The sequence below is a fragment of the Podarcis pityusensis genome (genome assembly GCF_964106645.2).
Source record: "Podarcis pityusensis genome assembly, chromosome: 12".
NCBI classification, from domain to species: Eukaryota; Metazoa; Chordata; class Lepidosauria; order Squamata; family Lacertidae; genus Podarcis; species Podarcis pityusensis.
The window spans coordinates 22,321,156-22,341,175 of NC_138037.1; the positions used below are offsets into that span (position 1 = coordinate 22,321,156).

The window sequence follows — 20,020 nt, forward strand, 5'->3', positions numbered from 1 at the left end:
GAACAAACAGGCTGAACTAAAAAAACTTGAACACCTCTCACAAGCTGTGGGGGAAGGAAGTGATCTGTGACCCAAGCATAACAAGGGTGGAATGGTACCGGACAGTGGAGCACAACAATGGAGCACAGATGGAAGACCTGATGAAGGCAACTGCAGCGACTAGTACAAACATAAGAACTGAGATGAAAGAGGAAACCTAGAAAGGAAGCAAACGATGCCAAGAATTTCCCCGTTGATACCCATATAGGGCTACCCGGAATTTCACACAAAAGATAAGACAAATAAACGAAACATCATTTCTCCAGAATAATGTATATAGGCTCAGAGATTATTATAAACACATCGAATCCATTCCAAGAGGGATGTGGAGAAACCAATTCCAAATTATTGGACTCACCACTTGGCTTACGAGGTACCAGGTTGATACTTTTATCAGACAGCACTGCATCAAAGATCAAGGAACCAGAGATTTAACCTTCACTTTGAAAGATTATTGATGGAAATAATGTGGTATTCTCCAGATGTTTTGGACTATGACTTTCGTCAGCCCTTGCCACCATGGCCAGTATCCATCAGCAATAAAAATTTTCTGGAACATTATATATGGCTTGTTTGCACACTCAACCAGCATTGCTTTGGCAAGTTTGTGATCAAAGAAGAAGCAAGATGGAATACAGCAAGAATTTCACCCCTGTGTGCTGGAGCCTATTTAAGGAACATTTAGCCGCTGTTCTTCATTCACTATGAATTCTTTGTATGCCCAAGTGTCAATTTCAATGAAGTTACTGTTTCAATGAAATGGGGAGGTAGAGGGCAATGAGGAGGAAACCCAAATAGCATAGTGTTCACATTGTTTTGATGGACTAGCTGTTTTCATTTCTCATTTTCTGAGGAAAACTGCACACAGATGCACCCACTATTCAGCATTTTTGTTAGATTTCCTCTTGTCACTGATTCTGTCTATAATGCTAAAACAGAATTAAGGGTTTATGTTTAGTATATGGACCCATACACTCCCCTCTCTCCTTCCAGTCTGGCAGTCAAGATGACTGGAATTGGCCACTTCCATTCTCAGCTATGTTTGAATTGGGAAGTAAGGCTGGTGTTAACCATAGTTTATTTTAACAAGTCAAGATTCTGGACTACGATTTGATGTCAGCCTGTTTCAATAAACCACACTTTGTCAAGGTTCAGTAATATCAAGAAACCATGAATAGTGGGGGGGGGGGGGGGAACGACCCAAATGCTTTCAATCTTCTCCATGTGGCTGCACCAGAGGAGGAGAAGGGAGCACACAAGCTTGATCTCTGTAGATGTAAAACTAAACTATGGTTTACCATTATATGGTCTTTGCTGTCTGCCTAAAGTAGCCTAAGTAACAGCTTTTTTAATCTTGTAGAAAGATGCTTCAACTATCATTCAGTAACCTGAATGAGTTGGTCAGTAAAGATATGCTTGAGAGTATGGTTCCAAGAGCAAAATTTAGGCAGAAATGTCAAGAACACAGAACTGCTGAGACAAAAAAGCAAAATAGGTAGTGTCAGATGGCAGGGGTGGTTGCTCTTGTACAGGTTTTATTTGGTGCAAAAAACTATTTACAGTGCAGAACCCCAAAGTTCATGTCTGCCTCAATCGCTAGCAGAATCCGGGAGTGGCTTTTTCCGGTTTTGTCCCCAACATAAGAACTTCGTCACCCCCAGCCTTTTTCTTCCTTCTTTGCGCTTTAACCCTCTGCGCAAGGTGGGCAACAGAAGAGGCGTGTTTCCCTCCTGGCTGGCTTGACCAGGAGTGGTGCTGGGGCTCCCAGAAGCATCCCCTGATCCCTTTCCCTCTTCCTCACTGGAGGTGTGGCTTTCCCCACCGCAGGAAGAGGAACTGCTTTGCAAGACTTTTGGAGGATCCCTGGATCCCAACGGCCCCTCTACCTCCCTTCCCTGTTCCGATGGCAGTTCCCTGACATCCAGCATGATGCAAAACAAGAGATCCTGAAATTCCTTGAAAGTTACAAGAGCACTGTGGTGGTGTATCATCACCACTCTCTTGTCTCTTGGAAGCAGTTAAAGAATAGAGGGCAATACTTTTCCTCCTCATTTGTCCATTACTCTAGGGCCCATAATTATTTAGGCACAAAATAAAGGTAAAGGTAAAGGTACCCCTGACCATTAGGTCCAGTCGTGACCGACTCTGGGGTTGTGCGCTCATCTCACTCTATAGGCCGAGGGACCCGGCATTTGTCCGCAGACAGCTTCCGGGTCATGTGGCCAGCATGACTAAGCCGCTTCTGGCGAACCAGAGCAGCGCACGGAAACGCCGTTTACCTTCCCGCTGGAGCGGTACCTATTTATCTACTTGCACTTTGACGTGCTTTTGAACTGCTAGGTTGGCAGGAGGCACAAGATACTGGATCCATTTATCTGGGCATGTAGTTGCATGATGAACATTGCAGATGGCTAGAGGAGGGGGCTAAGTATGCACATCCCACACACAGCACCATTCAGCCTGACCTTTGCCATCTTAAGATGGCAAAATGCAGCTCAGTATATGTCATGGCAAGCTTAAGTCTCTTCCTCGCTTTCCTTCAGATAAAGGACGTGCACGAAGACAGAATATTTCATTCTACAACAATCACGACAACTGGCTACTAGTTAGGAGCCAGTTCTAATTTGAATCTGTTTACTAACCAAATATCTAAAAATTGCTCACTTCTTCTTCTCTTTGTTACAGAAACTGTCCACCTACGCCTACATTTCATTTCCTGTTCTTTAGTAAATTACCAGCTGATCCCAGAACAGCTAAAACATTCAGATTCCAGATCATGTGAAACCTACGTAATTAGGCTTTTCTTTCCTTGCATCTTAGGGAAGCTACCTTACACAAAGTCAGACCGCTGGTTCACGTAGCTCAGGAATAACTGGCAGTGGCCCTATAGGGTTTCAAAAAGGAGGATTTTTTTCCAGCCTTACCTGGAGATGCCAGGGATTGAATTTAGGACCATCTGCATGCAAATTCTAAGTTCTACCACTGAGCTGTGGAACTTCCCCCGGCTCAACACACAGAGGCTGAGGGGCAGAAAGCTATGCAATGGCAGGGGCAGAAGCACGGCCCTGCCAGCTCTCCAATGCATGAAGCCCATTCACGTGGACAACACATGAAGGATTATTATTATATGCTGCCTTCCCTAACAGGGACTCGAGGCACCTTACAGATAAAAGAACAGCTAAAAACAAAGGGGTGGAAACAAAGAATTTAAAAAAATTAATATGGAAGGCACTTTAAATATATATAAAGATTCATTTAAAACATACAGATGTTTAGAATAAAAATAGCTCGGCACCAGCTTTTTGTCAAAAGTTTTTGAGTCCCAAGTATATAACCAACATACATGTTTACTGGCAGTCTCAAGCAATTCTGAAAACATTATTATAGAGGACTTCCTCTTTGCAGAGTAATGTCAATTCGTTCTCAAAAATGCTTGCTCTTCTCATGTTTAACAATTCTAAAATTGAAGCAATACTTTCTACCAATTTACCAAAGACTGTTCAGGCCAACAGGCTTGTAATTTCCTGCATTGTTCCAATGTTTTTTTTCCCGTCGGCATTACAGTGGTTACCTTCCAATTGTCTGGTATGGAGGGTTATTTTAGTCAGAAGCTTTAAAAAGTAAAATTCCTTTTTTCTGCTTAGTTTCTCAAAAGACTCTGTTTGAGACTCACTCTGACAGTGAAGAAAACATGGCACAGTATCCTTGGCCTGCACTGATCTTAAGCCAGGGAAGGCCTAGCTGCTCGCATCCAATCTAAGACGTCAGTTTTGCATTGTCACAATTGATCAGTCTGCACCTTTCTGAAGCTCAGTCTTTTCGGGACACATCTTGCGCTTCTGATTTAGCACTACATCACCAAACAGCAAGTACAAAAGATGCAACACAGCATCAGCAGAGACCTTATAGTCCTGTCAAGACTCCAACAAAATGATACCAATGCAACTGGAACTCCTACCTGCCTGAAGAGGTAAAAGGTAAACGGTAAAGGACCCCTGACAGTTAAGTCCGGTCGCAGACGACTCTGGGGTTGCAGCACTCATCTCGCTTCACAGGCCGAGGGAGCCGGCGTTTGTCTGCAGACAGTTTTTCCGGGTCATGTGGCTAGCATGACTAAGCCACTTTTGGCGCAATGGAACACCAAAACCAGAACAGCACACGGAAACGCCATTTACTTTCCCACCAGAGTGGTACCTATTTATCTACTTGCACTTTTTGGGCGTGCTTTCAAACTGCTAGGTTGGCAGGAGCTGGGACCAAGCAACGGGAGCTCACCCCGCCGTGGGGATTCGAACCGCCGACCTTCCGATCGGCAAGCCCAAGAGGCTCAGTGGTTTAGACCACAGCGCCACCCACATCCCACCTAAAGAGGTAGAAAGCCCCAAACACTTTGTATTCATTGTGTCTATTCCAGCAAAGATCCACTTTTCCATAACAGCCCAAATGAAGATCACTAGCCTTCCAAAAGATTTGGTTAATTATATTTTTCATGCACATGTTCACACTTACCTAACTTCCCATAAGGGAACTCTGCACTCCACCCAGGTTGCCTGGTAACTCTGACATCAAGACATGATGCATGATGGGGCATCGCAAGAGAGTAGCATCGTGCTAGCTGCGATTTTGGGAGACCTAAAACAGGGGAAAGTGAGTCAATGTGTATAATGGTTCTTTTGTAATAGGTCATTCCAATTACAGTTGTCAGATTGTTCCATTTCAAAAATTATGCAAGTGACCTATAAGAAAGCCAAGTTCTTGCATTACACACAAAACAAGGGGCACATGTTTTCTCACTTGCATGGGGGGCGGGCTGTAAAATCAAAATACCACTCAATTTAAACCACCAGAATCACCTCAAAATTAAAAAGTAGACATAGAACCAAAAAAAAAATATCACTTGAAACTATACTTAGAAACTATTCAGGTTTCTTGCCAAAGCATCAATTAAAATCACAGTATTCCACCACTTAGGGAACTGTAGGAGAAAAATATGGTGTAATTACTGAGAGCATCAGCAGAATTAGGATATTATTTCACATCCAAATTTCCAGATCCTATTCTTCTTAATACACTTCTTAGCTAGTTTAGCTTTCAATTCAACAACAGGAAATAGGTGCTGCAAACACATGGAGGTGATAATCGGTTATTATATTTCAGCGCGCTTTCTTGTTATAGCATTGGATTACATGGAAAAACCTGTCTCATTAAACTGCCAAGATGTAGTTACTGACTAGAGCTAGAAACTGAAAGAATACTTCTTCTATAGAGACACAGATGAATAAAGAATGGTTTGTAAGGATCATCAACAAGCTTCAAAGTAAATGTGATGGTTATATGTTCACATTTAAAATAATATATATGGAAGTATTTATTACCCTCTGGAACAGAACAAACCAAGATAGTAAAATTCAACAACATCTCTCTACACAACAAACAATAAATTTTGAACACACACAAGAAGCATTCTGTGAATGTGCCTATTGACAAGGCTGAATGATCAAGCTGGTCTCCTGGTCATTCACAGCTTCACTCAAGAGAAAAAAATGAAAGTACGAAGTCAACATTTTAGGGATTGTTTACAGAAGAATGGGAAATCTGAGGCCCTCCAGATGTTGTTGAACTCCAAATCCCATCAGCTCAAGCCAGCATTGGTCAAGGGTCAGGGATGAAGGGAACTGTTGTCTAACAATATCTGGAGAATAGGTTCCTCACCTCTTGCCTAAACTGTACTTCTCCACTTGAAAAATTATAGGTTATAATTATAGAGCACCTTACACTATAAGTATTTTGAGGCAGATGCCAATCAATATTAGAGGGCATCTCTTAATATATTGACTTTCAGTGTTTTTACCACTGTGCCCTCTCCATATCATGGAGCCACTGAAGTTAATCAATCACAGACCATTTTATTGGGGGGGGGGGTTTACCCAAGCAGGTAAACCACACAGGAAGGGGACTCATGGCATTTAACAAGCTAATACTCATACACCAACGATAAACCTTGTTTCAAGGCTGCTTGTGGTCCTGGCTTGTTAGAAACAAACAGACAAACAAACAAACAAACAAACAAACAATAACCTCTAGTCCAGATGCATCACTAAGCTATTGGCTGCCTGGCTTTGTTTATCCACTCGCATAAAGGAGAAAGCAGGTCGGGCTATGTGAATGGTGTGCTTTATGAACTCAGGGTTCTTGGCTTATCATCCTGCTAATGCAACCATAAAGTGATATTAACCAAATGTGATGTTAGAAACTTACAGATGCTTGCAGGGAGTAGAAAGGAATGGAGACAAAAGTGCCCGAGTCAAAGGGGAACTGAAGATTAAAAGATAAATTGATCTGAGGCTCCATAGGCAGCGTTACATGATGGATAATGGGCAAAGGGCCATGTTTAAAAGTGCTTGACATAAAGTTAACATAAAAAGGAAGTCGTACTACATTCCCCATGTCAGCAGCATTCCTTTCCAGTAGTTAGCACATTAAAACTGAAAAAGATTATCTGTAGTCCTTGTGAAATGCACATTCCTTACAGGTGGACATTTATATCAGTTTCCTCCCCAAGGTGAAAGGTTATCTGTGGTCATATTAGCAAACAGCTGCTTATGATCTGAGTTGTATACTACTCTTGGAAATCTCCTGATGCATGCTAAATGAAACCATGTGCCCTTGATGTTCTGCTTCCAGTATGTCAAAAGTTCAAAGAATGAATATACTTAGTTTTTACACACACACACAGAGAGAGAGAGAGAGAGAGAGAGAGAGAGAGAGAGAGAGAGAGGCAACTAGCGCAGCCCATCGGTATCACTGATTAATCTGGCAAAGTGAAAACACAACATTTGAGATTCTGCTAGAACACTAACCCGGCACATTTCTATTCCTAATACTCCTCATTTTAGATACAAGGTTTGCGCAAGAACAATGAACTTGGTTTGAACTTTAAAGCAGGATATTATGCATTTAATTAAGCGTATCCAACTTTTAAGATGGATACATTGGGATTTATGAAGACCTTTAATCTCAAAATGCAGAAGATGAGAAATGGCAAAGCAATATTTTGTAGCCTCCAAGGAATTCTCAGTTACCCGGACATAGATAACATACAACGCAGAGGAAATTCTCTGAGTCGCAGAGTCTCTTCAGATTTTCTCAGCCATTGAAGCCTCCTCTCTTGCTGCTCCTTTGCAATGTCTAAAACAGCTCTCAGAATTTTCCATGTCTCTTTGAGATAAGAGCTCCAAGAATACATATATGAGCTGGCGTTTACCAAGTCACACCATTAGTCTACCTACTGGGAGCAGGGTCTACAATGACTGCATTCACATGTAATAACTTATCAGCCCACGTCTTTCCTCCCATCGCAGGAGTAGCTAAACGAACTAGGAAGGAACTAGATCAGATTATGCTATGTCTGCATTCAGTCATGTTTAAGAGATCAGGAGCAAGACTGCAGGATTGCACCTGGTTAAGGTTACATCCACACAACACATTTAGGGCACTCTTATAACACCTTAACAGTCATGACTCTACACACACACAGACATACACACAAAGAATTCTGTCAAATCTAGCTTGTTAAGGATGCTGACAGTAGATCCTCAGAAAGCTACAATTCCAAACACCCTTAAACTACAGTTCCCATGAGTCTTTGCCTTGACAGTCATAATGGATTTATCTATGGTGCAGGTGTAGCTAAAGACATGCCCCTCCATTGCATACTGGTTCTGTAATAGCTATTCCCTTTCATTACAGTGGTACCTCGGGATGCAAACAGGATCTGTTCCAGAGCCCTGTTCACATCCTGAACGCAACATAAGTCACGACGGCGCGTCTACGCGGGTCGCATTTTGCCGCTTTCACGCATGCGCGTAATGTCATTTTGAGCGTCTGCGCATGCGTGAGTGGCGAAACCCGGAAGTAACGCACTCCATTACTTCCGGGTTGCCGCAGAGCGCAACTCGGAAGCGCTCAACCCAAAGCACATTCAACCCGAGGTATGACTGTATTTTAAATGCTACCTCCCTTGCATTCCTCAATGTATCCCTTCAATAATCATCATCATAGTCAAGAGGAGGAGGGTTTAAAAAGCCCACAACTCATCTTCATCAAGTAATTAATTTTTTATCTTTCCTGCTTGTTTATAGAAATTAAGTTGCTGCAAAAGTTTTAAAACAACCTTATGATCTACTTTTCCATTCTGATGAGATATGCATCAAATATTTCATTCAGGATTATTCCTACTTAATATAGAAGTTATCAAAACCAATGAGGGAGAAAAAGATAAAATGCAGCTGTGCTTTAATATTTTACAGCATCACACTCGTACATCTGATATACACTCAATCAAGCTTAACCTTATTTAATGCCCTTGACAAATATCCCCTCAGAATTTTTAAGTACATCAGGCAAACACATAAAATATTGACGCAAAAACTTCCCACCACCAACCCAAAGGGGGCAGGGAGAGATTGATGGATTGATTGAGATTTGGTCCAAAAATGTTGCCAGCAATGTTTTTATAGGCTTTATTTGTGCTCGTAGACAGCGGCAGAACTCACCCCAGTAACCTTTGCATGTGGAAAACAGCACTGATCCTATAGCATTGGGCAATAAACACAAGCAGGAAAGCTACATGTTTACTAATAAAAGCCAAACTTTGCATCTTGAGTAGAATGTCATGATAAATACACACAAAGGAGTGTTTGTATCATGGGCTAGGAGTGGGTTAGGCTGGGTTAGGAGTTACACCCAGCTATCATCATTAACCACATTTATATCCAACGCTTCCCTCTCTACAGGGCCCCCGGTGGCATTCATGGTTCTGCTTTGTAGATGGAGTGATAGGGACTAGCCAAGGTCAACCAGTTTCATTAATGCTGCAGATTTTAGTCTGGGCCCCACTGGCTGTAATCTAACACTCTTAAGAACTACAGTACTCTGATTCTCCTCTGCCTGAGCTCTAGGGAAAGGGAACGGTTTGTTGGTTTGTTTGACATCTTCCACACACATATCCAAAGGTGATGTACAAATTGCTATTTAGAAAGCAGCTAAGACAGCATAGTGCTGACACTAGAGTCTTGGGGGTGTAATAGGAGGAAGATTTGGGGAAGGCAATAAAAGTCATTAGGAATTCCTTAATCAACTCCACTGGATGCAGGAGTAGGGAACTTGCGGCCCTTCAGAGGTGGCTGGACCAGAACTCCCTTAATCCCTGGCCATTGGGCATGTTGGCTGGGGATGATGGGAGTTGTAGTTCAGCAACATCTGGAGGGCCACAGGTCCCTCTCCCACAGTAGACCCAACCTTATCGTCAAGGCTTCAGTCCCATCCATACTTACCTGGGAGTAAGTCTAATTTGAACTCCCTGGGCCTTGCTTTTGAATAGACATGTGCTCCAAGTAACCTCTAGGTGACCACTGAAACCAGCACATACAAGTGCAAGAACTATGAAGTAGCAGCAACATCCCAAATGCTACCTTTAGGGTGCATTTCTACATCTCCTACTAAACATCAGGAAGAACCTTCTGGCAGAAAGAGCTTTTTGACAATGGAACAGAGCTGGTGGGCTCTCCTTCCTTGGAGGTTTTTAAGCAGAGGTTGGATGGCCATCTGCCATGTATGATCTAGTTGGGATTCCTGCATTGCAGGGGGTTGGACTAGATGACACTAGGGGTCCCTTACACATCTATGATTCTATTATTCCATCTCAGGAAGAACAGGTGTTTTTTGTAATAATAATACTAATAAAACTAAAAGTGACAAAACGATTGAGGTTTTGTCCTGGAAGGCACCTAGATGGCAGCAACAACAGACAAAGCAACCGGAAAAGGCAAAGAGATAACCATGAGGCTGATTTGCCCCAAACCCATTGTTAGGATGTATACTAGCACCAATATGTATGGGGGTTTGTATTTTGCAGCAAAAGGTGACATTTCAGAAAGCATTCAGTAAAATGTTAGCTATAAAACAGTGCTCAGATCAGTTTTTGCCAAAGAATCAGGTCGCCTTCCCTGCTTTTGGCAAAGGATTTGCCAAGGAACCCATTTTCTAGGTTCCTCATGTTGCTGCAGACTGCAGCAGCTACTTATAAGAGGCAATCAGAAGGCACTTTCCTGTAAGATGCAAAGTGCAATCCCCACCCACATCTCTTGGCAAGGGTTTTGCCGAAAAGAAGAATTCTCAATATTGCAGCAAAAGGTGCAAAATTGCTCAGCAGTTTCCTTTCACCACTCCCAGTGCAATCCTAACCATGTCTACTCAGAAGTCAGTCCTACTGTATTCAAATGGGGGTTTACTCCCAGGTAAGTGAGGTTAGGATTCCAACCTTAGCCAATTTCTCTTGCTACAAAAGCCCAGTTAAGATGTATAATCTGTTCTCTTAAGAGCTGAAGGATATCACAGAGCTAGTTTTAAGCATTACCATAAATAAAGCTTAGCTGAATCATGTGAAAAATAAATAAATCCATGTTTGCTCTTTCTGTAAGCCAGCCTAGAAATTCTGAATTGAAGGGCGATATAAAAACTTTATAAAAGTTCAACTGAGAAGCTATCTTTATATTCCTTCCCTGTCATATGCAACTTAGCCCTCTTGCCAGACACTCCCAGAAGACAGGGGGGAAACAGGATTGGCATGCAACTGACCACCTATTATTACATGAATTATTGTCAGATATGTCATGCTGCTCAGGGAATTGGCTTGCCATGGATTTAACACAATTGCCTTTAAAAACCCCATACACTTTTCATTAGCTATTAAGTTTTATTTATTTTTCAGTTTAAACAGAAACAAAGCAAATTGTAACGGACCCTGGTGGTCGAGGGTAAAAACCAAGCAGAAGAACTATGAGTAACTTACTGAATACTTATAGAAACTTTACCTAACTTTGTTAAATCATAATAGCAAGATTGGGCACAGAGCTTCTCTACCTCACTCCTAGGCTTAGTTATTAGCCTCAGCAGGTCTGTAGCATCTTGTGGCGTGAAGTAACACTATGTGAATTAATACCAAGCACATCGTAAGCTCCAAACTCTAATATAGTACGATTTTTGGCCCTTAGAGTTTCACCTGCTTAAGCACCACAGAGTTTTGAAAATGACTCAAACAACTCTTACCTCCTCTGACAGCAGCCTCACACTCTTTACCTTGGCAGCTCACACTGTCCTGTGACTCTCAACACACACTTCTGGGGGGATCTCTCTGCTTTCTGCATCTCCAAAGAAATCTGCCAGACTCCAACCATGGAAGAGGACGCCAAGAGGACGTTAAGAAACAAGCATGCATTTGCAAAATTAAGCCTCTGTAGAAAAAAACAAACACAGAACTATATACATAGATTGCCATATGGCTGTGACCTTTGCTCAGTGAAAAATACCACAACTGAGTACAGAGTATTTGAAACAGTGCTATTTGTCAATATCCCTTACATAGGGTAACAGTGACAACATTCAGAAGCCACGCTAGACCTTGGGCTTGTACGACCCCTCTCCTTCTCCAGTGTGATCCTAAACAGAGGGTTCCACTTTCAACTGACCACAGTTTAGCATGACATCCAAGACCAAACAGCTGGTTAATGTTAACTACGATTTATTTAAACAAGACAGATTTATAACCAAGGGTTTGAAGTTGACTTGATTAAAACCAACCATAGTTCACATCGTCGGATTCAGACGATACAAGTTTAGTTAAGTAAAAAAAATGACATTTCTGTCCAAAGACACCACAAGCTGTAACCAAAGGGTGGTTGTTGGCTTATTGAAATAGCTTGTTAGGGGAAACAAAGCACAAGCCAGGACTCAGACATAACGCTAAGCAAAAACCATGCCTTAGCTCACAGCAACGCAGTAGCACGAGAAGCAGGGTAGCAGCAAGGCACCTTAAATTTTAGCCCTGTGCAGAAGCTCTATGTGTTGTTAAGCTCAACTGCGCTTTACAGTGACTTGTGAACTAGTCCAGTGTCATTAAGGACAAAGCTATCTATGGCGACTAGCCATGACGGCTATGTCCTCCTGCCACTGCTGGAAGCCACATGCCTCTGTGTACCAGTTGTTGGAATCAAGTGAAGAGTGTGCTGCTGCATTTAGGCCCAGCTTGCAGTGTTCCCATAAGCATCTGGTTGGTCACTTTGAGAAGAGGATGGTGTACTAGATTAAACCCTGGTCCAATCCAGTAGGGCTCTTCTTATGTTCTTATCTACAAATCCCATCCCTCCTGGATTGTAGTCCAATAATGCTGCGAATCCAAGGTCAGGGGAAAGTGTTTTTTAGCATGATACGTGAAGCAGGCCAGTGAAAGCATTGCAGGCCCTTCACCATACCCATGTCTTCCCTAATTTTCTCACCCTGACTTTTAAGTGTCACCAGAAATCCCCAGGTAATTAGCAAATGTGAGACTTACAATGCAACGCAGCTCCCTTTTGACCTTTCCCATTCACAACAATCCTACTAAATTTTGTCTGCTTAAGGACATTACTCATCTCAACTTCTTTTAAAAACCTAAAAGTGATTCAAACAAATGTTCTTCAGTGACACACAAATGTCTATTTTTGACTCCGTTTTGATCAATCATCGTAGCTGGGAACTTCAATGCAGTTTTAAAGATGTAGGGCTATAGAATCATAGACCTGCAGAGTTGCAAGGAATCTAGTCCAATACCCTGCAATGCAGGAATCGCAGCTAATGGTTGGTTGGGTGCCAAGAGGCACTAGTGGAAGAAGTTCTGGCAGTAAACTGCAGCACAAGAGCACGAAGAAATTTCTATGTGACATTGTGCAAGAAAGTGGGTTGTATCCAACTAAGTTCTAGTCAAAGTAGACACATTAAAACAAATGGATCTAAGTTAACCAAGTGAAGTAGGTTAGGCTGAGAGGCAGTGATTGGCCCAAGATCACCCAGTGAGCTTCCTGACTAAGTGAGGATTTGAACCCTGATTTCCCAGGTCCTAGTCTGACATTCTAACCACAACACCAAACTGACTCATGTGTAAGAACTAAGCACACTTTCAACTCAGTTCTGTGTTAATAAATATTGTGTGCCAATAAGGAAGAAAATGAAAGTTTAGGTGTTAAAATTTATGTGCAGCAAGCTATCACATAAAGTACAAGGGCAGTTTAATTGCCTTCATTGAGATTAGCTGCTGCTGTACTATGCAATAGCTATTTCTCAAAAGGTAATAATACAACAAAGTTGAAAAGCATTTTTCTCTCCTAAGGATTTGCCAAGTAAAAAGCAGTTTGTCTGGAAAGATCAAATGCATGCTGCACATTGAAAGCACTACATTCCAGACAGCTATATCACAACTTCTGGTAGTTAGGCCTCCTAAATAGTTTTTCTCTAATTGGCAAGTGAAGTGAAGCAAACCAAGGGAAAAGTCAGAGGGATTGCATCACAACAGAAGCATAAATGCAAGAACTGCAAAGTAGTTTATGCTGTTGTATCCATGAGCCTTTAAAAAGAAAGGTCTATGGCTTTTTGTACCTTCTATTTCAGTCCAATAACTCAAATGTTTCTTCAGGCAAGTGTTCTACTTTGTGCAGGATGCTGTCAAAAGCTTTTACGCCATTCAAGTAGCTACTGAATTCACTCTCTGATACATCTTACAATGCACGTAGAAGCTTCTTACATCTAGACGCTCTATACCATAACAGTATTTCCTAAAGCAATTAATAAATGCCCCGGTATTAATAAAGACCCATTCTTACCATCCTTCACTTTAGTCCTAAATTATGCAACAGCCCTGCCATTTGGACAGGACAACTCCAAAGAGTTTTATTTGTAGTCACTCAACTCGCTTCAATACAGAGTTTCTACTATTTCCAGAACTAGCTATTAACTAAAGATACCCAAGGTGGGTTATTTGCTCTGAACAAGAAGCATGCTCCTTCTTCCCATGGAGCCCCAAGGTTTATGAGAACTGCTTGAGCATGTCAAGGGAGCATAAAAGTGACACATGTTTCAGCTTTGTCAGAATGAGAGAGGGGAATTATTTAGGTACAAGGAGAAGAGGCTCATTAATTGGGGTTGTCAACACAGTGTCCTCCAGATGTTATTGAACTTATTAGTCACAACCAGTATGGCCAATGATCAGGCATGATGGGCGCTGTAGTTCAACAAACATCTGGATTAGACTATTACCCAAGGCTCTTGATACATTTCAGGCTCTAAACCCCCATCCATTAGATGGAGGTAAATTACTCTGCTACCTAGAGATCTAATGTCATTAAGACAGATGAGAGAAGAGGCAAGTTACGTCACATTGGGCTGTTGAAGACACAGCACTACTCTCCTTTTAACTTTGGTAAAAGAATCCAGGGATGGCTTGCCACTGTTTTCCCTCTACTTGCAAAACTGTTCCCCTCTCAGAGGGAAAATCCATCTATTTGCCACCCTCTCTCGAATGGCAAATGACAAACCTAGACAGCATCTTAAAAAGTAGAAATATCACCTTGCCAACAAAGGTCCGTATAGTAACCTTTGTATGGTTTTCCCAGTAGAGATGTACGGAAGTGAAAGCTGGACCATAAAGAAGGCTGATCGCCAAAGAATTGATGCTTTTGAATTATGGTGCTGGAGGAGACTCTTGAGAGTCCCATGGACTGCAAGAAGATCAAACCTCTCCATTCTTAAGGAAATCAGCCCTGAGTGCTCACTGGAAGGACAGATCCTGATGCTGAGGCTCCAATACTTTGGCCACCTCGTGAGAAGAGAAGACTCCCTGGAAAAGACCCTGATGCTGGGAAAGATGGAGGGCACAAGGAGAAGGGGACGACAGAGGACGAGATGGTTGGATAGTGTTCGCGAAGCTACCAGCATGAGTTTGACCAAACTGCGGGAGGCAATGGAAGACAGGAGTGCCTGGCGTGCTCTGGTCCATGGGGACACGAAGAGTCGGACATGACTAAACGACTAAACAACAACAACTCGAATGGCATTAATGAAAACATTGAAACTAAATGTTAATCCAAGTCTCCCATTTTAAACAGGTTCTGAAACCCACTTTTATCCCCAGTTCAGTTACTGGTTATAGCCCCTACACACACACACACACACACACACACACACACACACACTCAATTGATAACACGTCCCCAAATAAATCATTATGCAGAAGGACTTCATCTGTCCTGCAACTACCAGAAACCATTTTCATTGAATGCCTCCTTACTTCTACGTATACAGAGAGAAACCATTTTTCTCCCATCCCAATCTGTTGAGACCTTTAATAGTTTTATAATGGTGATTTATAATTATAAATCTCTTGTGCCCTGCTCTTAATATTATTTTTGGATGATTAAATGAGCATGCCTCAGTTGCTTTATGGTTACAGCCAGATGTTTTGGACTACGATTCCCTTCAGCTCCAGCAAGCAGAGGCATGCTGGCTGGGGCTCATAGGAGTTGTGGTCCAAAACTTCTGGGAGGCACCAGGTTGGAGAAGGTTTAGTCATCAATGGGATGATGCTCCAGTTCCTTGCTATTTCAGCTGTATTTTTCTATTACTTATCCACAGATCCTCATTTAAGAGACGGGCACAACAGATACAGAGTGGTATTAAAATTGCCTGCTGTTTCCACCCTCTTCAATATAATTCCCAACACCATTTCATCCCTCCCCACCCACCCCCCAGCTTGACTGCAACACGTTTTCCCCAAATTTCTCTCTATATCCCATGGTAAAGGTAAAGGACCTCTGGATGGTTAAGTCCAGTCAAAGTCGACTATGGGGTTACGGCACTCATCTCGCTTCCAGGCCAACAGAGCTGGTGTTTGTCCACAGACAGCTTTCCGGATCGTGTGGTCAGCATGACTAAACAGCTTCTGGCGCAATGGAACACCGTGATGGAAACCAGAGTGCACGGAAATGCAGTTTATCTTCCCGCCACAGCAGTACCTATTTATCTACTTGCACTGGCATAATTTCGAACTGCTAGGTTGGCAAGAGCTGGGACAGAGCAACGGGAACTCACTCCGCTGCGGGGATTCGAACCGCCGAGCTTCTGGTCAGCAAGCCCAAGAGGCTCAGTAGTTTAGACCCATGGTGGTTCTGGGTCATCATCATAGCCAATTTAAAGCATGCATCCATGAAAGTTAATAATTTTTGTCCAATGTCTTATCAGAACGATGTAAAGGAACAAGCAGTTTTCTAATGCTGCCTGCATCTCTTTGAAATGGTTCCGTTTAAGATGTGCATCCTAGTATTAGTTCCCTGAGCCAGAGAGGATTTCATGTAAATAGACCAAAAAACAACAAGATTCTTTCTCTCCATTCTATAGCCATTTGGCAGCAAACAGTGAAGCAAATAAAGCGCCTCTATTGCAGATTCTTAGGGATGAGCATCTACAATATAAGACACTCCCCTTTAACTAGTACCCTTTGCAACATGTGCCAAAACCTTCATAGTATTGTATAAAACAGAATACGTGGCGAAAATCATTGTTTCATAGCACTGGATCAGACTTCTTCAGATTTCCACAGCATAAACTAACTCTTCAGGAGGGAAAACACTGTAAAAATTATCTTGCAAGTTTACAAAACAATTAAATCCACTTTTCTCATTTAACAGTACATAACTTCTTCCTTCGATTTATCAATCCACTTCTCTCTCTCTCTCTCTCTCTCTCTCTCTCTCTCTTTCTCTCTGATCCTCTATTGTTACATCCAGATTGATGCCATTTCTTGTTATGTTCATCTTCTGAGCCACTTAATCCTTAGGGACCATGCTGTGAAGAGACAAAAGCCCCACAGGAGCCCCTCCTGGGCAAAGGCTACAGCCGGAAGGAGAGACAGGGAAGCTCAGAAGATAGGCCCTGAGCAAGAGAGAAAAACTGGGAGGGCCAGAGGGCTGCTTATTGGAAATATAGCTTCCAGAAGAAGGTTAATGGAGCAGGGGTGGGGAATATTCCAGCCCAAGGGGCCACATTCCTTACTGAGCAACCTATCAGTGGCCACAAAGCCAACAGTGGGCAGAGCCAAGGATGTGATTCTTTGTACACTGGCAACCATGCGAAAGTCATGAGATTCCTACAAATACACAGCTGAAGCCTACCACAATTCAAGAGCACATTTCATAAAATAAAAGCATGTGAAGAGGGCATAAAACAGGACCACTAATGGGTGTTCCCTGGGGGAAGTGTGGCATGATGACATTCCCAAGGGCCAGACAGAAAGGTGCAGAGGACCACATTCAGCCTAGACCTTAGGTTCTTCAATCCTGTAGGCAGGCATGGAGAGTCTGAAATGGGGTGAGATTGACCAGAGGTCAAGAGCAGACTCAGAAGACAAAAGTACAACAAAAGAATTATTGGTTCTGAATTCCACTGTCAGCTCCAATGTGGCTCAGAGAGTCTGTCAACTTGCTGGTGGCGAATACGGTTTTACTTGGGTGGACATCTTTTGCATGCTGGGGTCCTGAGCCTACTATTACTACGCCTCCTGCTTCACACAATCTTGTGTGATATTGAACTGTCCCTTCTCACATCTAGAGGTGACCTTAGCAACTCGGCAGATGACAAGCGCGCTACTTGACAGTCAAGAGGGAGTTCACAAAATCCAGACATCATCATAAACAGCCTTGGCAGTTTGTCCTAACACCTCACAATGCCACATTTGACGCAGACATCTTTTCCTGCCACTTTGTCCTGAAGTTACAGCCACAATCCTAACAGGACAAATATTTCAATTAAACGCCATCAACAACAGCAGAAATACATATGGGATTTTCAGCCGAGTAACATACAGCAAGGGCATATGTACTCTTTAGTCACAAATACTTCCTACCAGAGAGAAAATGTCCGTGTAACCCAGTGTGTGAGTGTGAGAGTGTGTGTGTGTGTGTGTGTGTGTGTGTGTGTGGCAGGTCTCCTAAAACACAGCAGCCAAGTGCAATTTTTTTCATCTTCAAATGACTGCATCTCATTTCAAAAGCAGTCTGTAGAAAAGGCAGTCAATTAGAAGTAAAGCAAATTAGAAGAACAATTTAGTACACACATCTGCAAAGATAAAAGGAGACTATTTTCTTTTGTAGGCACTGCAATGTTAAGACATACCACAGTAGACTGTTTCTGATAATATGACAGCTAATTTCTTCTAAATAGTCGGTTGAAAATTAGATAATTTTAAAAATACAACTACTCCAGCGGTTCTTAAAGGGTGTGGAACGCCATACTGGTGTGGAAGAAGAAGAAGAAGAAGAAGAAGAAGAAGAAGAAGAAGAAGAGTTTGGATTTGATATCCCGCTTTATCACTACCCTAAGGAGTCTCAACGCGGCTAACAATCTCCTTTCCCTTCCTCCCCCACAACAAACACTCTGTGAGGTGAGTGGGGCCGAGAGACTTCAGAGAAGTGTGACTAGCGCAAGGTCACCCAGCAGCTACATGTGGAGGAGCAGGGAATCAAACTCGGTTCACCAGATTACGAGTCCACTGCTCTTAACCATTACACCACGCTGGCAAGCGTGACAGGAATATTCAAGGCCAATCAAAGAAACATTTGAACAATTCAGTGTAGTATATTACAGTATCAAAATATTTTTTATTTGCAGAATATAGATAGATAGATATTTAAAAAGAGAGCAAGAGCATCAAGTTATACTGAGAACAATCCTAGCTGAGATCCAGAATAGTTGACTGAAAAGAGTGCTGGAGAATAGCATTGGCTATTTTTCCGCAGTTCTCCATGACATACTGTTGTGAACAGTGATTATCAACTGACAAATATGAAAGATCAGAAAAGAGAAAGGCTTCTTTGTGTTGATGAGAAGATGAGAGTTTGCTGGTCTCAAACTAGACCTGATATAAATGAGATTGACCAGCAAAAGGAAACTCACACACCTCATCAATGAGTTTATATACATACTTAAGGTACATATGCAAAAAACTCATTTATAATTATATTTGGGGAATGATTCATGTTCCTATGTAGCTGCATTGTTTTATCCTTTCTGGATGTTCCAGGATCATATTATAAAGCAGTTATGTTCTATGTTATAAATCGAGCACTGCTAGGAGTTGTTTCCTTCTGACAACGTATTTCTTATCAATAAAAAATTCAGTGTGGCATGAGCAAATTTTTATTCTGAAAGTGCGGCCCAGGGGGAAAAAGTTTGAGAACCACTGAGCTACCCTAATGCCTCATTTTTGTTGTAACAGAAGTTTTAGGAGTTAGGAGAATACTTTGATCTGTGTTTTACACTAAGAATTGAAATATACTCATCTTGAGCGTGTAATTATATAACTGTTCCACGGACTACAAGTGATGAACTGTCAAGAGGTGACCTTGGAGCAGGATTAAGTGTTTCACTTCATGTTTGTTTTACCAAATATGGTTTGGGGGTGGGGGGAGGCGGCGTTTTGAGACCAAATGCTCCATTACCACAGAATTGCGTATTAGACATTCTATGGTAAAACTGAAACTAAAGGGAGAAAATGCATTAATATGTTGTCACAAAGAATTAGGAAGTTAGGCATCAATCAGTCACAGGAAACGCAAATAAATTTTATCTTTGGTTAAACGCAGACCCCGAAGTTGCTTGCTGAAAGGGCAGCGGTACAAATTGACCTCTGTTTCACCTGCCTAGCAGCCTGCACTGAGTCTTGTCACTGTGACCATTTCACAGTGAAGTTCCTGTGAAGAGCCTGGCAGAGGAGTATAACAGGTGCTCATGAATTCTGAGATGAAGTAGGGTGCCTTGGAGGGCTCTTGGGCAACAGTACAAAGTGGCAAGAGTTGAACCAGGATCTTCTGAAGTGCTTTGTTATGCTTTAGCAACCCTAACATTTTTAAAAGAAAAATGTGCTGACAAGTACCGGTATCTACTGAAATAAATAAAAAAAACTAACCCCTCTAAGGGACGCGGGTGGCGCTGTGGGTTAAACCACAGAGCCTAGGACTTGCCGATCAGAAGGTTCGAATCCCCGCGACAGGGTGAGCTCCCGTTGCTCGGTCCCTGCTCCTGCCAACCTAGCAGTTCGAAAGCACGTCAAAGTGCAAGT

The 20,020-nt window shown here is 42.3% G+C and overlaps 1 protein-coding gene across 3 annotated transcripts in view; it reads right to left on the bottom strand.

Annotated features, from left to right (window-relative positions):
• Positions 1 to 20,020, bottom strand: part of KIAA1217 — a 370,991-nt gene that overhangs the window by 342,367 nt on the left and 8,604 nt on the right. For 2 of the 3 annotated variants that reach the window (XM_080974354.1, XM_080974365.1), the window contains exon 2: positions 4,549 to 4,671. In XM_080974354.1, the coding sequence (XP_080830480.1) occupies positions 4,549 to 4,671 (123 nt within the window). Of the gene's footprint in view, positions 1 to 4,548; positions 4,672 to 11,148; positions 11,318 to 20,020 lie in introns of those variants that run through there. The other variant, XM_080974370.1, reaches the window with a different exon arrangement.